The sequence below is a fragment of the Excalfactoria chinensis genome, chromosome 2 (assembly GCF_039878825.1).
Source record: "Excalfactoria chinensis isolate bCotChi1 chromosome 2, bCotChi1.hap2, whole genome shotgun sequence".
In the NCBI taxonomy this organism is placed as follows: Eukaryota; Metazoa; Chordata; class Aves; order Galliformes; family Phasianidae; genus Excalfactoria; species Excalfactoria chinensis.
Window position 1 is genome coordinate 67,739,097 of NC_092826.1, and position 17,011 is coordinate 67,756,107.

The 17,011-nt window shown below is 41.5% G+C and overlaps 1 protein-coding gene across 1 annotated transcript in view; it reads right to left on the bottom strand.

The window, feature by feature from the left end:
- Positions 1–8,502: 8,502 nt before the first annotated feature.
- DAP (death associated protein) overlaps positions 8,503–17,011 on the bottom strand; it is a 40,223-nt gene continuing 31,714 nt past the window's right edge. Inside the window, exons 3-4 of the mRNA XM_072328624.1 lie at positions 11,834–11,876; positions 8,503–10,923 (exon numbers count right to left, since the gene is read on the bottom strand). Coding sequence (XP_072184725.1) covers positions 10,804–10,923; positions 11,834–11,876 — 163 coding nt within the window. The 3' untranslated portion in view covers positions 8,503–10,803. The remainder of the gene's footprint in view (positions 10,924–11,833; positions 11,877–17,011) is intronic.

Below are 17,011 nucleotides of genomic sequence, written 5' to 3' on the forward strand. Positions count from 1 at the left end.
AATTGCCCCATTAAAAAAGCCCTGTTCCAGCATTTCAAAAGCATATACAAATGCAGTTGTATTGAAAATAGACACGCTTTACTGCCAGCTTGGCTGCTTCCCAAGGAAAGGGCAGTGAAATAGTTGTCGCTCAGGATTTGCCCAGTTTCCACGGTCTTACATGGGAAGATAAGATGATATAATCTCAGCCTCGCCAAATGTATCAGTACAAGCGAAATGGAACAACTCACTTTTGCTGAGCAACAGAACTGAACAGAATGATTGTGCCAGATTAAGGGTACTTTGTTTTCTCTTGAAAATCCACTTTTGGAAACTTTTGAAAAGATTAAAGTATTAATTAATTAATTACCAATGAGCAGAAATTACTCATTCTGAATTTAGAGTTTCTGGCTGGAGAGCTGAGATGTTTCACTAATCTGCTGACATTTTCTAGTAGGTTGTGCTGCCCATCCATGGACCAGAGGACCATTCCCTTCCCTCCTGTTGGGGCTCTCTCTCGAGCCCTGCCACATCCATTCTGTTCTCATTGAAGCTTCCATTTTTTCTATCACGAGAGTGAGGTTCCTCACTCTCATGATAGAAAATCATAAAATCATGGAATCACCAAGGATGGAAAAGTTCTACAAGATCATCCAGTCCAACCACCCACCTATCACCAATAGTTCTCTCTAAACCATGTCCCTTAACACAATGTCTAAATGCACACAAGGTCCTCACTCCTCATTCACAGTGCACTGTTGGTGAGTTTCTACCCACACTGCAAAGCCAGTAGCAGCTCCAGCAGCAGCCTCTTACCTCTGGCTAATTCCCAGTCTCCCCTTCATCTCCATGGGTTGCAGTTGTCCCTTGCACAGACTCTCGCACCGTGTTACAGCACTGCATTATCATTTGGGTTTGGATAACTTTAAGCACATGCAGCGCTGGGTAAAGAGCCATATCCAAACAGTCCTCTTTTTCCATCAAGTAAGACATGGGTTTCATCTTTAATTCAGGGCTGTCTTTTGAGGATCACAGCCCCAGCTCAGCAACAAAGTGAGCCTGACAACAGTTGGAGGCAGATGATGAAATATTAATCTACGCTTTTGTGACATCCAAGCTGGATTATAGTAGTTCCCTGTTTGCAGGTCTTCCCAAGGCCTCCTCATACAAAACACGGTGTGTGGAGAAGTCAGCTGTGGAATTTAAATGTGACCTGCAGACAAGCAGCCACCCTCAGCCATTGAGCTTGGAGCTTACTCAGAGCCATCCATCAGCTCTTTGTTTAAAGGTATGGTGGAAGGTTTTCCTTCCTCTAAAAGAAGGAAATAGTGAAGAAAACCTGTGAATGCGGTGGGAAAGCTCTGGCTTTTTCCTTCCAAAACTCATCACGCCAGGACACAGAATGGATGCCGTGTTGGTCATCCTCCTTCCAAAGGCTTGAGGGGCCTTCCCTTAGGGCAAGCACTAGTTAAACTGGAAATCTAACACAATGAGGCAGCAGTGAGGAGCTGAGGACTGCATACCAGGCACCTGGGATGCAAGGAGAACAGGAGGCTGGGTGAGAACAAGGGAAACCATCGTCACAGAGGCAAGGCTGAGAGAAGCACCAGGAAGCAAAAAGACTGAAGCCAACATCACTATCCAGGTATGTGCAGAAACTTCAAAGCTTCATGTCTCCTCTGTGCCTCAGTTTCCTCATCACATAGGAATGTATTCCTAAATCCCTAGTTATTTCATAAGGGCAACTCCTGTTTACCAGGTAATGAGGGAAAAAGATGAATAGGAAAACCCATAGAAATTAAGCTTTGTAATGGAAACTATATCAGAAGGGAAGGCTCTGGGAAGACCTCATTGCGGCCTTCCAGTACTTGAAAGGAGCAAATAAACAGGAAGAGGAATGGCTGTTTATGAGGGTGGACAGTGATAGGACAAGCGGGAATGGTTTTAAACTGAGACAGGGGAGGTTTAGGTTGGATATTAGGAGGAAGTTTTTTCACTCAGTGTGGTGATGCACTGAAACAGGTTGCTCAAGGAGGCTGTGGATGCCCCATCCCTGGAGGCATTCAAGGCCAGGCTGGATGTGGCTCTGGGCAGCCTGGTCTGCTGGTTGGTGACCCTGCACATAGCAGAGGGTTGAAATTAGATGATCATTGTGGTCCTTTTCAACCCAGTCCATTCTATGATGATATGATTCAATCAAGCCATCGGAGAACGTAAATCTGTTTGCTTCAGAAAAATGCAAAGTCCTTTGCAGATGGTGGAGGCAGCTCAGGCAGCAGTGGAGCCTGGGGCGATCCTACTGGTACTCTGCAGATGCCAAATGATGGAGAGGCCTGACACACTCCGAATGACGGCCATCTGCTGCTCGTGGCTGAGAGGTGACCAAGCCTGGACAACTGCTGAAAACCAAAAGAGCAGAATTACATAAATAGTGCACAGACATTGAAGTTTCATCCTCTCAAACTAATGAGGAAATAAAAAAAATACAGGTGCTTTCCTCAGAATTTCAGTGATCTGACTGTGTCTTCATCCTGTTCTTCCCACCGCTTTCTTTCCCAGATGAATGAGATGCTGAAAACTTTGCTTAGAAACACACGGCTAAAGATCTTCTGCCTCATATACCACCATCACTCCCCACCATTCTGAATAGCTCCAGCTTTTGGGGATTCTAGTGGGCCATCAACCAGATTTATGAAGTCACGAAAGCCAAAGGCAGGTCATCGCGGTCCAACTGCTGTTAAACCCCTGTGTTGCCATTTCCCATTAGCTAGACTCTGCTGAAAGCCGTGTGCCAGCCAGGAAGACACATCAGAGATGACACTTAGAAGGGATTTAAGCAAATCAGGGGAAGAATGACAGAATGCGTGGAGACAAGAGGGGAAAGACGGAGGCAGCTATCCAGCTGTAGCAGCACGTGAGATGAAGCCAAATCCTAATTTAACAGAGATTACCTACACACCAGAGTTATCTGAAAAACACGTTAGTTTATGGACATGAACTTTGACTGTTCTCATGCAATTGTGGACTTGCACCCACCCCAACAGCTTTCACATTTCCAGGCCAAACGCAGAGCAGAAGCAAGCAGCACTGCTTGTTCTCAGCCTTAAGGACAAACCCTCCACTGCAGCAGGCAGGCCTATCTTGCCACAGGTATCAAAACTAATCCAACTATCCAGCAAAAAGGCTTGAGAAACAAGCACAGGGTGCTCTGAACACTCATCAAAACCCGCTTTAGGACAAGAGTTGATATTTCACTCCTAATCTGGGTAAGATCCGCTTTTTAAGAGCCATGCACTATTCAAGCATCATCCTGCCTCAGCTCCTGTGAGGCTTTTCATAAGCACAGCTGAGGCAGGCAGGGCTTGGATGGGGCCGAGCAAACTTTGTGTGCAGTGCAGGAAAGTCACTGGTGAGGATGAGGCAGAAGGCAGTGAGCTTTGCCGCAGGGGCAGCCTGGCCAGATGGGCCCAGCCCTGTCACAAGCCAGAGAAAACACAGCATCTTCTCATCTGGTTTATTTAAGTTATTTAATTAAATGAAAATATAAACGTTGCAGTCAGTACAGGAGCCGGAGATTTCATTTTTGTATTTCTCACCCTGCCTTCAGGTTCAGCTTTAATGACGCTCTGGCTTTCAGAGTCAACAACCCCACTGAGATGCATGAAGAGCCTCTCTTTTTTCTCTCAAATGATGTTTCCGGCAGCCCACAAACTCTTACCTCAAGGTGCTGGTGGCACTGTTCACAATTGCAAGACAGCATCACGAAGCACACCATGTTGGAAAGGAGGGGAAGCTGCACTTCTTTCCCACCAAGCTGCACCCACAATTCTGAAGCAAGGTCTATGCCTGCACAGTCACTCAGAAGCTGCATCTTAAGATGGCTTGCAAAGTATTTCTGCTAGCGTTAATTATATAGACATTTTTCCTTTGAGAAAACACCTACTGAGTTAGGCAGCAAATGCTGGGATGCTGTCAGGGCATGTAGCTATTTAAAGGCATTTCCACATCTGTTTTCACAGGCAAGTTCTATTAAATTGTAGCTACAACTGCATGCATTTCACTGGTAAGCAATCAGCTTTCATGAAAGACAGCAAAAGCTTCCTCTGAAAAGGGCTAGGAATTCAGATCCCTTAAAATCTGATTCCATACCCCAGTGCCGTGCCCTAAGCACTGCTGCCAACACTGCCTATTGCGGGACACACATGCTTTTACTTATGGTCACTCACAAGCATCACCAGAGAGAGTCACCATTTGGATGTGGTGCTCAGGGACGTGATTTAGCAGAGGGCTGTTAGTTAGGGTACTATGGTTGGGTTATGGTTGGACTTGATCTTGAAAGTCTTTTCCAACCTGACAGATTCTGTGATTCTATGAGGTGTGCAACCCACAGGCTGAGGTCTGGAGCCAAGCACTTGTGTCCCTCTCTCCTGTCAGCCGCTCACATGAAGCCTGGACAGCTCTGTGCTCAGGGCTGGTCCCACCAGCCATCACTAACACCCCACAGCTGAAGGCGCCTTTTTGGCATCACTACTTCTGCCTTTGCCACAGGCTCTCACCCAGGATGCCAAGGTGACGGCCTGGTCCTGAGAGATGCTCATGGATGGGGCAGGCCCACATGTCACACAGTGCAGCCTGCCTGGCCCCCAGAGGCTGCGGCCTCAGCAGGTTTGACTCAGAAGTGAAGTCCTCTCTTGGGAAGGATCTGCTTAGACGTTGCTCTAATGCCTGCAAGTCTGGAGACTGGCAGAGCATTGTGCCTATCGCTCCTCTCCTCTGGAACAAAGTCACACCTGTCACAAAGTGCTGACCACCAGAGAACAGCACACACGGCAGCCACGGAAGGGCTGCATTCCATAAACTACTAAATGTGTAAATCCAGGAGAGAGGGATATTGCGAGTCACGATGAACAGTCAGATCACGCTCTGTACTTGCCATAAATATTTATCTTGGAAACAATTGGCTAACAGCAAACCAGCTATTAGTATGTGAAGTAGAGCTCTTGTACTACAAAGCATAAGTTTCCAGCGTGTGCGTTTTAGGAGCTGTTTGGCACAGTGAATAACAAGGCTGTGTGCTTAACAAATGTCCTCATAATAAGCTGAACTGAAAGGCTTGTTTAAGGTTTCAGCCTTCCATACCCAGCACCTCCAGCTGTCACAGCTGTCACATCAGAAGCAGGCTGATGTTTATTCTGTTCTGGGTGATAAATCAAGCCCTAGAAAAGAATTCTTGCATTGGATTTTCCTTATATTTTATCCAGAGAATAGGAATTAGGTAAGGAATCAGCTGCTGATGTTTTAATTAGCAACTCACATTTAAAGCAGTGAAAACACACCTGCGTAAAGGATGTTCAAGGTGTTCATCCAAACTATGTGCACCAAGAAATCTGATCTCACATTGCTTGACGCCCCTCAGATGAATTAAACATGAGATCTTCACTTCTAAAACTGACTACCGTCTTTCATTGTAGGTACACACACATACTAGAATATTAAGTAGATCTCCTTTCAACTACAGTAAGTCTCAGTTCCACAGCTGATACATAAACGCACCCAGTGCTGGCTTTTGCAGCAGACAGCATTCATTTGTTTCGCCTTCGTAGATTTTCTTCATCCAAAGTTCTCCCATGCAGAAAGATTCAAGGCCGCGTAGATTAACAAATCAATGAACTGTGCACTCTAAAATTAAAGCAGTGGAAACTGAGTGCCTTGAGCTCTCACAGGCAATGGTCGGTACCTGGCTCTGAAAGGTGATAGCTCAGTTTCCTTTCTCTAATGATCTTCTAAGGGCTGTTTCATAGAACACCTCCAAACCCACTGCTGGACCTGAAGCCAGGTCAGTTGCTATGCTTTCCAAAGTAAGCATTCCTCTGTAAGAAAGTGACCTCAATGTCCTTCTAAACACAGCAGCAGGCACCTGCTGACAGCTGAGACAGCCTGTACCAAAAATGTCTCGATGCTCTTTTACCCACTTTCACAACAAGCCGTGTGTCTGGCAGACTGAAGGACAAAACCCACCTTACCGAATCAGCTTTGGGCACAAGTTGAGAACGTAACCAAGGTAACACATGTGTCCTTACTGCTGGCTAGAGGAAGCTCACAGCTCATTAACACCTACACAATCCTTACTATCCTTACAACAGCTGCAGATGACAAATGCTTTTCTTTCTTTCTTAAAGCAGAAGAAGGGCCTATAGAATGCAGGCCACCAGAATTTTCTACAAGTAACTCCACCATGAGCTGGGCAATAGAGATTACATTGCAGAGTCCTTTCAAGGTCATTTGTGAGATGTACGCTCACAATGGGCTTACCGTCTGCGTTTGAGAATTGTCCCATCCTGGCCTGGTTGGGAGCACATTTTCAAGAAGAATTGCCAGCATCCATGCATGCCTGCCAGCTCCAAGCAGAATGCTCTCAGCAATTGGGATTCCTGTTGTCACCCGAGATCAGCAGCCTGAAAGAAAAAGGACAAAACTCAGTCTTCATTCACGGAGTGCTTTGTAAAATATAATGCATCCCTTCTCTCCCAGGAGGTTTCCTGTGTAAATGCGCGTGCTAAGATTCTATAAAAAAGACTCAAAGAAAAAGACATTCTGCAAATACTGTTCTGCAGATGCGGGATGAGGAAAACCAACAAACACACCTTCTTGAAGGAGACCCAAGAACATGGCAACAAGCAAATGACAAACTTTCATCTTCCCAAGGCAGATCTTGTGTGTGCCACAGGTGTCACAAAGAAATTCTGAGAGGAAAAATAAAAGGAATTCATTAGGACATCAAACTTTGCACCCTTAATAATTACATGGAACACAAACACACCCACACTTACCAGACTGTAGCGACAACGTGTATTTTTTTACCCGCTCTGTTGAGGAGGTCTGATGATGGTTTGCCACTGTAAACTTGACTCACTTTTTCTTCTCACTCTTTTCTTCTAGCCTCCTCCAGGCAACACAACGCGGATTCCTCTTTTACTGATAGAACAATGTGAGCTGTGACCCCTTCGTGCGTAAAACACATTTCAGTGTCTTTCTATTATGAGGGAAGAGATTTGTGTGCAAAGAACTTTTAACTCAAACTGAAGTTCTCTTCCTTCCACAACTGGAGCATCTGACCTGCAACATCTATTCCTGCTGTAACAGTAACTGTACCCCGCATTTTCAGAAATGCTATTAACATATCCTAACCCTAAAGGGCATTGGCCTAAACTTATATCTCATTTTAAGTTTGATATATGGAATCTGAAGAGGACATGAGAAGTTGTTGACAATACCTGCAACCTTCCTCCTCTGTGAAGATGGTGAATATTCTGAATGCGTTCTTCTAAAACTACGTCCAAACCACCCCCTTCACCTTTGTATGAAACAGACTGTTGTGAATATTTTCACTGAAGAGCCAGCAGTGTACGGTGATCATATTAGCACAATTACAAGCGTAAGAGTTGTGTTTCTGACCATCCAATGAGAAATAGATAAATCATACTGTTGAAAGCAGAAGTAAATGAACTAATTGCTAATAATTGCATGCAGCAGAAATGCTAAGTCATGGCTTGCAGCAGTGATTGAGCATCTGGTGGAAAGGCAGGGCCAACCCAGGGGAGTTGCATGCAGTGCACCTGGGTGATCAGAAAGGGCGCAGCCAGGATCCACCCCTTCCCAGACCTCATTTAAGAGTTGGCAGTGGAGGTGAGGACTTCTTGTTGGAGATCCCTGCCTACCTGAGGCCTTCCAAAAGTGAGCAGTTTTTCTTCTTTCATTTCTGCATTCACAGCTGCTCCATTTGGGCTTGCTCTTGTTTGCTGTAGCTTAGGATTGTGCCACTCTGCTATTATTGCTGTGCTTTCCATCACATTACACCATTAGAGCACTACACGGCAGAAAGCAGGGCTTGAAATACTTATGGACGACTCAATCAACAGCGTGTCAGACATCACATTCATGCAGTCTCTCAAAATTTTAATGAAACAGAACTGCTTTTGAATAATGGAGCGTATCACTGCATGACTGCTGAGACTAAGGAAGAAACAGAACAATATTTGCAGGGCAACTAATACATTATATTTACTGAGGCATCACCTACGTTTAATACACACACATTAAACATATGCTAATCATGGAATGCCAAAAGTATCATAGCGCTTCCAAAAACCCTGTGGTCATCTATTTCAAGTCTTCTATGAATCACCTGCGCTATGCAACGCTACCTGTTGTGCTATGAGACGTTCGTCAACTCTTCTAGTTATAACATTTTCTTTTCAGGAAAAAAAATCAACAGAAAATGTAAGATCCCGTTTCCTTTACTGTACAGACTTGGATTCTGTACTTTCACCTGGACCTAGTGGGGCTCTCCAATTTCATAGCAACTCACCTTCCAATTGACAGAACCCCAAAAATTCCATCCCAGTGTCATAAAACTTCCTCATAATTTTCACTAGCTATAAAGTGTGGCCTCCTGTAATAAAAACCCCATCAAGCCTACCCTTGCTGGTTTGTTATGTACTTACAGAAAAATCAGACCAATATACAACTTCAGGTTTGATTGCTGTGTTATTGCCACACTGACAATTTCAGGACAATTCTTTGGCAATAACTTCATGTAACATCTGAACACAGGCCATGCTTGCATATGACTGTGATATACTTAAAAGTATTAATAATCATCAGCAGACAATCCAGATGACCAATTATGATTCTTTATTTTCGGCAAGATAATGCAGTGGTAAGGACAGCTATGCATAAACATGGATACCTTGCAACCGTACATAATATGTTTCCATACAGTGACATTTTCTAATCATATAGCAAATCCTGCACTCTAAAAGTGACTAAAGATATCTTGAGAATCTTACTTCATTGTACAAACTTATACACCCACCCCTAAGGAATCAAAGACAAATTTGATACTGTCTATATATGCTATATCTACTGCATTAACAACCAAGAGTGGCTGTTTCTAACTTAAAAGCTGGAAATGTGTTGCTTGCATTAGGTAGAAACACACAGTAGAGCTGTCCAAGCCCACCAAATGGTGCGCAGCTATTCTGAAGTACTTCTAGTTTTTCACTACAGTCAATGAATGGGGTCAAGAGCAATTCAGTTTGTCTTGAAACATGCTCTACTGACTGGTTTAACTACAGTCAGAGTCTACATGCTACTTCAGATGTAGGCATAAAAACAGGAGAGCTGAATGCCACCATTCTTAAACCAGCAGCTACCAGCATCAAGTGACCATAACCACTTGCCGACACAGTGATGCAGCACAGTGACAACTACTGGCTGCACCATCAATGAGATGATAGCCTCTCTGTCCTGAATCTGCTGGTGATTTAGCTCATAAATATGTTCCATGAGGTTCAACAATCCTACCCTCGAGGATAAATTTACTCATGTGTGAATCACTTGTACACTCATGAGCAAGTAAGAACAAGGCCTCAGAAGTACCGACATCAGAACAGAAAGCATATTTTTTAAAAAAATATGCACATTCTAAGGCAGATTAAATCTTATAAACAGCACTCGCTCCTTAAGGCAAGTACAGTTATCTAATTCAACTGTGAAAATAAAGGCTTCATACACAAATCAGAGGTCCCCTTCCCTGGTGCAGAATAAATACATCCATGCCTGTCTTTTGTAATACACCCTTTGCATTTCAAGCCTACAAATAGATGGCCATACCAGGTCCCTTTCACTTGTGTGACGTGAGTTATTCCACTTGCGAAATGGGCCATATTTCGCAGCATTTTGCTCCTGTACTCACTTTTTTGAGCCTGTTAGAAAGTTTTACAAACTTACGGGGCATTAAAACCTGTACTAGGCAGCTGAAAACAGACCTGCATGTTTAAAATGTAGGTGGAATGCTTAAAAAAAATGACTTCTCTGGGTTTTATAGAGATGAAGCAGGAATTGGCTACAGCTTGTGCTTTTTTACTTCAAACTGTGTAATTGACATACATAACTATGTAGCCTAAACTAATCCAATTGCTCTGTCTGAAAAGTAGCTTTTATTCCCCTCATTATTAATAACTTTTAAAAAAAAAAGATGCATTACAGAGCTTGGCTCATGAAGTTAAACGCGGTAATAGCGTAATTTAAGAAAGAAAACAGATTTTGCTCCAGTTTAAATTCAGCTCTTGAAGGTCCTGAATTCTTTCAACTTGTTGCTGGATTTGAGAAATCATCACCTCAAAAAAACAGGCCTGTGAGGTGGCAGCATTATAACTCTCATAACTCTTGACCACTTCTTCACACCCAGGCAGAGCTTGCACAAAAGAACTTCATCAAGACTGGGAGTGCAAAGGGGTGTAAAAAAGATTCAGCTGGATTTCTGCCCACTTGAGATCTAACGTAACATCTCAGGATACTGAAGACTGCAAGACTGTGTATTCAAGATGATCACTAATTTCTGTCTCAACACAACAAAGTCCCTCTGGATAACAAAAGTACCAGTACAAAGGGGATGTTCTCTACTGGTTTAGCATAAAAAAACCCTACATTTACTATCTGCTATTGCAATGCCAGAACTAAAAGCACAAGTCTTAAGCTCACTAATCATAATCATTGTTTTCATTTTGTTAATCAGACAGTCTTATCAAAAAACCACCCTTGATCAGCAAATACTTAATAGAAAAGGGAAAACTTTCCCTTTGGCATATCAACTCCGTAATGTCTTTGTTCTTATTAACCCGTGGGAATTAAAGGAACAGAACAGGATAAGATTTTAGAGGTCAATATTACTGATTTGATAGTGTGAACCACGAAGAGCCAACATCTTCTCTCAAAAACATATTCACTGATGGCAGTTAGGCTGAGATTTTGGCGGCGAGCTCACTTGCGAGGTTGGTGGATGTGCTGTTTGACATGTTGAGGGTGAGGAAGCTTTTCCACTGAAGGATGTGGTTTCTGATGAGCCACCTGAGCAGCTGCTGGAGGGAAGTCCTTATCACCCTGTTTGAAAAACACATCGGGAAAAATTGAAGAAATATTAAAAGCACAGTGAATATAAGGGTTTTGTCATGTGAAGAGAATACAAAAAACAGTGCTGCATACTCCTCTGAAGTCCTGCCGTTCACATACCATCTTGCCCTTCTAGCAGGCAACTTCAACATTTAATTTGCACAAATCTAACTTCTTCCGATTATACACAGCACCTACGAGTGCAGTATCTTATAGTGACTTGAGGGGGAAAAAAAATGAGCATTTTATCTTCACCACTGAACAGCCCCTTGTGTTAAGTCATTGCTGCCGACTCTGTATGGTTGGATCTACTTGATATGTTTTCACAAAGCAATAAAACAGAGGAACTATTTTTACAAATAACCCAAACTACGCACCCCAGTGATAACCATCATGTCTAAATGCACAAGGAAGGAATTATTGATCAGAAAATTAATAGTTAACATTAGTGATTTTGCTTATGGATTTCCAGGTGTTGCTTGTTGCAGCTCTACATACCCCAGGGCACACATAGCAGCTCAATGCCTTCAAACACATACCATCACTGGCAGAAGTGCTGTTCACAGATCAAGCTATAGCAGCAGACTTAAATGCAACTGCTTTCAAAGAAAATCAATGCTGTAATATCTAGCTTAGATATGAAAAGATGATCAAGTAAGCTTTGAGTGCTAAAATTCAAAGAAAAGTGGTAGAAGCCCTTTGCAATAAATAATTTCAATTTCACACACACACAAAAGCCAAGAAGAATGCTCAAAGGGACATAAACAAATACATAAAACAAAGTCTTATCTTCTAGAAGAGAAAGGGGAATGAAATAGATTAATTTCACTCTGATCAGTGATTATTCCAAAAAGTGACAATCGTATTTCTATGGTTAAAAGCAATTTAATGGTAATCTTACCCTTGCTATGACACCAGAGATGAACACTGTTGGTTTAGGTGGGCTGAAAAAAAATAAGAGGGATTAATTGTACAAAATATTCAGAAGGTAAAAATGAGAAGTCCATCACATGAACAATGGAAATAAATATATATATATATATATATAAGGCATTCTTGGAATTAATGGTTCAAATAAACAAGGTATATTTCCTCTTCAAATGACTTTTGTTTTACTACCACTTTCTGCAGCTGAGAACAGTGACACAGACCTGCAGGTTTGGGCTGCTATAACTTCATGTTAACTGACAGAAGTAAAAGGCTAGTTCCCTTCTTCATCCTAAGAGTCTTGGTTTGTTTGCATTGGTCTATTAATCCTCAAATTTTATATATGAGCTGCCAGCAGTGTACTTTAGACTTAGTATATTTGTACTGTAAGACACAATGAAAACCACAGTTGGAGTAAACCTACTGCTGCCACAGAAAATAAAATAAGATTCCGAGACTTGCAAAAAAACAAAACCCAATACTTTAAATCACACACTTTCAAGCAGATATTTACCCACTCTATTACACAGAAGGAAAACAATATAAGTAATAAAACAAATGTTACAACACCACCACCACAAAGCCTGTCCCACTTTTTCATTTGCAGATTTCCATCTGCATCAACAGAACCAGACTCAACAGTAGAATTCAACTCTGAAGCTTGGTCAACACATGGGATTAGATTACTTGGCCTATTGGTCTCCCAATGAAGCCATGGCAGTGCCAGAGTCTCAGAACACCCTACTTATTTAACAACCGTTCAAGTTTTTAAGAAAGTTAGCAAGACAGGATTAGAAAAAGGGAAAACAGGAAAAGAATTTTTGCTTTAAAATACTTTCATTTAAGAGTCTGAGTAGTATTTCCTGTAATGAGAAAAAGTATTTTGATAGCTCTATTAGCACTTCTTTCATCTCGCTTTCTGCCGGTATAAACTAATAACAAGCAAAGATCAATAGCAAAATGCTTTCATTTTATCCTGATTTTGCTGAGCCAATTAGTACCATTACAGTCTGGATGAGAAACACTGTAAGATGAGTAACAAACTGAAAGAAACAATTCTGAGAAAATACAGACACACTGCAGTGGCTGCTGGTTCCATTCATAATCCAACACAATGATGTTATATAGGAAACAAACAAGAAATGGAGAAAAAAAACAAGTAGCAAGTTGTTCTTCAATTATACATGGGATCTGGCTTTAATCACACTCAGAGAAATAGTTATTTGTTTGGCATCACATTATTAACAATACTGGAGAGTGAAAAATTGAAATCAGATGGATTTTTCCTATGTTCTTACAATAATGTTTGAGTACTCGCTATGCTTGCGTGCCATATCAAATTCAAATCAACATTTCCTAAAAAAAGAAACAAAACCAACACCCATGTATGCTGAATGTGTTATGGCTTGTCCGTCTCCCACTACACTGTATTACCTGCTCTAAGTTCCGTACAAATTAAATGTTCCATGGCTTTGGCCAAAAATAAAACCCAAAAGCGTAACGGCTGTAGCATAATGGGTGTTTCAATGAGCTTTTCCCACTGCCAATTTTAAGTCTTCTCTGGAACTCTGGTCTCCTGTTTAGAAATGTCAAGCTGTTAATAATCAAAGGACCACAGCTTACAAATGCTAAGTTCCCTGGGTATGCAATAAGTCGGATAGAGTTAGAATACCTGGTGTGTTTCTGCACTTATCTTTCACTTACTTATATTTTCATCTGTCTAAGGAACTAGGCTGAATGCCCTTTAGGGATCATTTTCAGAGTAAGTACAAATAAAAGCCTGTCAGAGTTCTATGTTTCAGGTATCACAGCAGATGTAGTTGGCCTATCTCTATAAAGAAGACAAAAATCAGTAATACTATTTTCCTGATAAAAACTAGTTTTCTCAGACACAAATAATGTAACTAGAACTCTCTCATATTTAACTCTAACATATTTAAATTTCTTTGTACACAGTTGATCCCTGGGCTGTCTTGTAAGACAGTGATTAGATCCACCATAATGCCTCACACTAAACATTTCAGGACAGCACACGGCAGTTCACTAACAAAAAGGGATCAACTAACCTACCTGGAAACCAAAGTATCTACATCCAGGCTTTTATGGAGCAGACTTGACCTTCATTTCCTAATGAGTAAAGTAAAGTGCAATCCCAGATACACAGACAAACTGGGATAAGAACTCCTTGAGAGTAGCCCTGTTGAAAAGGACTTAGGTGGTCCCGGTGGATGAAAAACTTAACATGGGCCAGCAGCATGCACTTGCAGCTCCCCTCGACTCTGCCTTCACAAGGTTCTAGCTGAAGTACTGTATCCAGGTCTGGAGTCTGCAACACAACACAGGAAAGACAAGGAACTGTTGGATAAAGTCCACAGGGGGAGCCACAAAGATGATCCAAGGGCTGCAGCACCTCTGCTCTGAAGACAGGCTGAAGGAACTGGGCTTGCTCAGCCTGGAAAAGAGAAGTCTGAGGGGAGACCTCACTGAGGCCTCCCAATATTTAAAGGAAGTTTTTAACAGAAATGATTACCTAAAGGAAGGTTGAACAAGATGAGATGCCAGGGAGGCTTTTTACTGAATGGTGAGGTGCTGGAATAGGCTGTCAGAGAGGCTCTGGATGCTCCATCCCTGGAAGTGTTTCAAGGCCAGGGTGGATGGGACCCTGGACAATCTGATCAAGTACCTGATCTAGTGGCTGGCAACCCTGTCTGCAGCAGGAGGAGTAGAATTTGATGATCCTCAAGGTCCCTTTCAACCCACCCCATTCTATGATTCTATGGTTTCCATCCTTGTTTGGCCTCTTCCTGCCTTTTTGATCAGATTCTTGATGGGTTTGCAGCTTTCAGAATTAAGAACTAATGGGAATGCTGGTCTGATTTCCACCTCAAGCATTTCTGTTATTTTTTTTCTGGCTGACGTGAGTAACCATGCTGAATAAATACTGAAATGAGGCATCCTCTGAGAGAGCTGATCACAAAGGCAAACAGGTGAATGTTTCACTCCTATGGAAGAAACATCATCTGAGCATTACGTTCATTTTCATATGTTAATTATCCCTTAGCAGGTAAGAAGACAGCAGGCCAGCCAGAAACATCAATGATTGAGCGTATCTCAATGGCTTGGATAATCAGTCATTGATTCAAGCTTCAATTTCATTTTTAATGAGAAAAATCTTTTTACAGATGAATATCTTTGCAGTAAATTCAATCCTTACTGCCTGAGTCTCAAATCATTGTCTTTGTTGGACACAGATTAGCTGCCAGGACCGTAATTTCATAATCACACTCCAGGACAGCTATTGCAGTTGTGGAATTTCAACATCACTCACTGACTCACTATCATTCCTAACAGCCTACCAAAAATAGATACAGAAACAGACAATACGCACAGGCTATTATTGCTACACTTGTAAAACATTATCAAGTACTTCAAATTCTGTTGGTGTTTTAAATAAAGCACAACCTACATTTCTATTATTTCATAAGCTGCAGCAGTTGCTCTGAGGATCTACTTAATCTGATGAAAATCGGTTTGACAGATGTTGTTTTGAAGATGTGGCATTCCTTTATCTAGGCATCAGTACACAAGAAAACAAGAAAACATTACTTTGGGACAAAAAAAAAATGTGTTTGTTTACAAACATATATGTTTTTAACATATTTAATGCACACATTCATTTATAGTTGAATAATAGCCACAGCTGATATTGTACAAGGAATACAACAGCAGACTTGCCAAGACAACTTACTGCGTGTCATTACTTTCACAGTCAACACTTACTTGTTTTATTGTAACACAGAGAGGAGAGGAACACATCTGTCAAGATTCCAGCATTTATAGAACTTACTGAGTTTTTACATGTGTTAAGAACTGCACCTGTTTAGCATCAGAATCTCAACTAGAGTCATTTATCTTGACTGCATTCAAATAAAGATTTTTATTATTTCATATTAAGCTTAAATAAGACCTTTGTTTGACATTACAAGTAAATCACAAAAAGAAGATGGAATACTTGAAAAGATCATTAACTAGATGAAATGAAGCATTAATAATACTAGAATCTTACATCTTCACCTTAGAGGGATTCGTTGAGCCAAGTCTGACAGAAATATTGTAAAATCAAGCACAGTGGCATTAGAATTACAACAAATACAGCCCACGGAAAATACACAGATTACGATCATTTATTCAATCCCATTTAAAAACAGAAACCGAATAAAACAGTTTTCCAGGTCATTGTTTTTATAGCCCTTAACTAATGTTATAAACATAGGTATATAGCACATATATAATATGCTACATACACATACAGATTACACAGCTTTTTAGTTCTCAGCTTTTTAAAAGTGGTCCAAAGTGTAGGAAAGAGCACAGCACATTACCACATCCCCTCTCCTGTTTGCATCACCTAGGTTACCCACCCCAGCATTACTTGATGAGATGGATCTGAAGCTGAGGCCACCTTCCATTGGCTGGCTGAGTGGCAGTCCTGATCTGAACAAAGGACTGTGAGCATCACTCAAATTGTGATTCAGAACAGGAGCCTATATGCAGAGTTGACTAACTGGAAAGAACCATGTGTATCTGCCCCTGTCTTCCACATGAACTATAAAAGCTTGTGGAAGGGAACAGGCTCTTACTGCAACCAGCTGGGGTATAAACTTAGTGCTCAGTATCCACTGGTGATCAAAAAATCAAAACAACACGGTAAGACAAATGAAGAACAGGAAAAAGCAACCACAAAAATAGTAACTCACTATATATCTTGTTTAAAATACTGAATGCAGTCCAGGAAAATCAGAGGAGAAATAAAGGTGGAAAAAAGAGATGGGAGAGCATGGAGTACCTCCTATCTGAGGACAGAGTTAAGAAATATTTCCATGCAGTGCACGGAAGAGTGGAGAATATTGTTTCTATTACCTTTTTTTGTAACATATGTAGAAAAAACCACTTAAAGAAAACAGAAGACAAACATTCAAAACCTGTAACATTAGACATCTTTAAAACATCACAGAATGAAACAGAACCTCCTGCAGATAAGGCAACAGTAAGATCAGGAATTTAGGGACATTCAAAATCAGAATTAGGCGTTTCTGTGACTTACACACATTCACATCAAGGTAGAAACATGCAGAAGTTAGACAAATGCTGA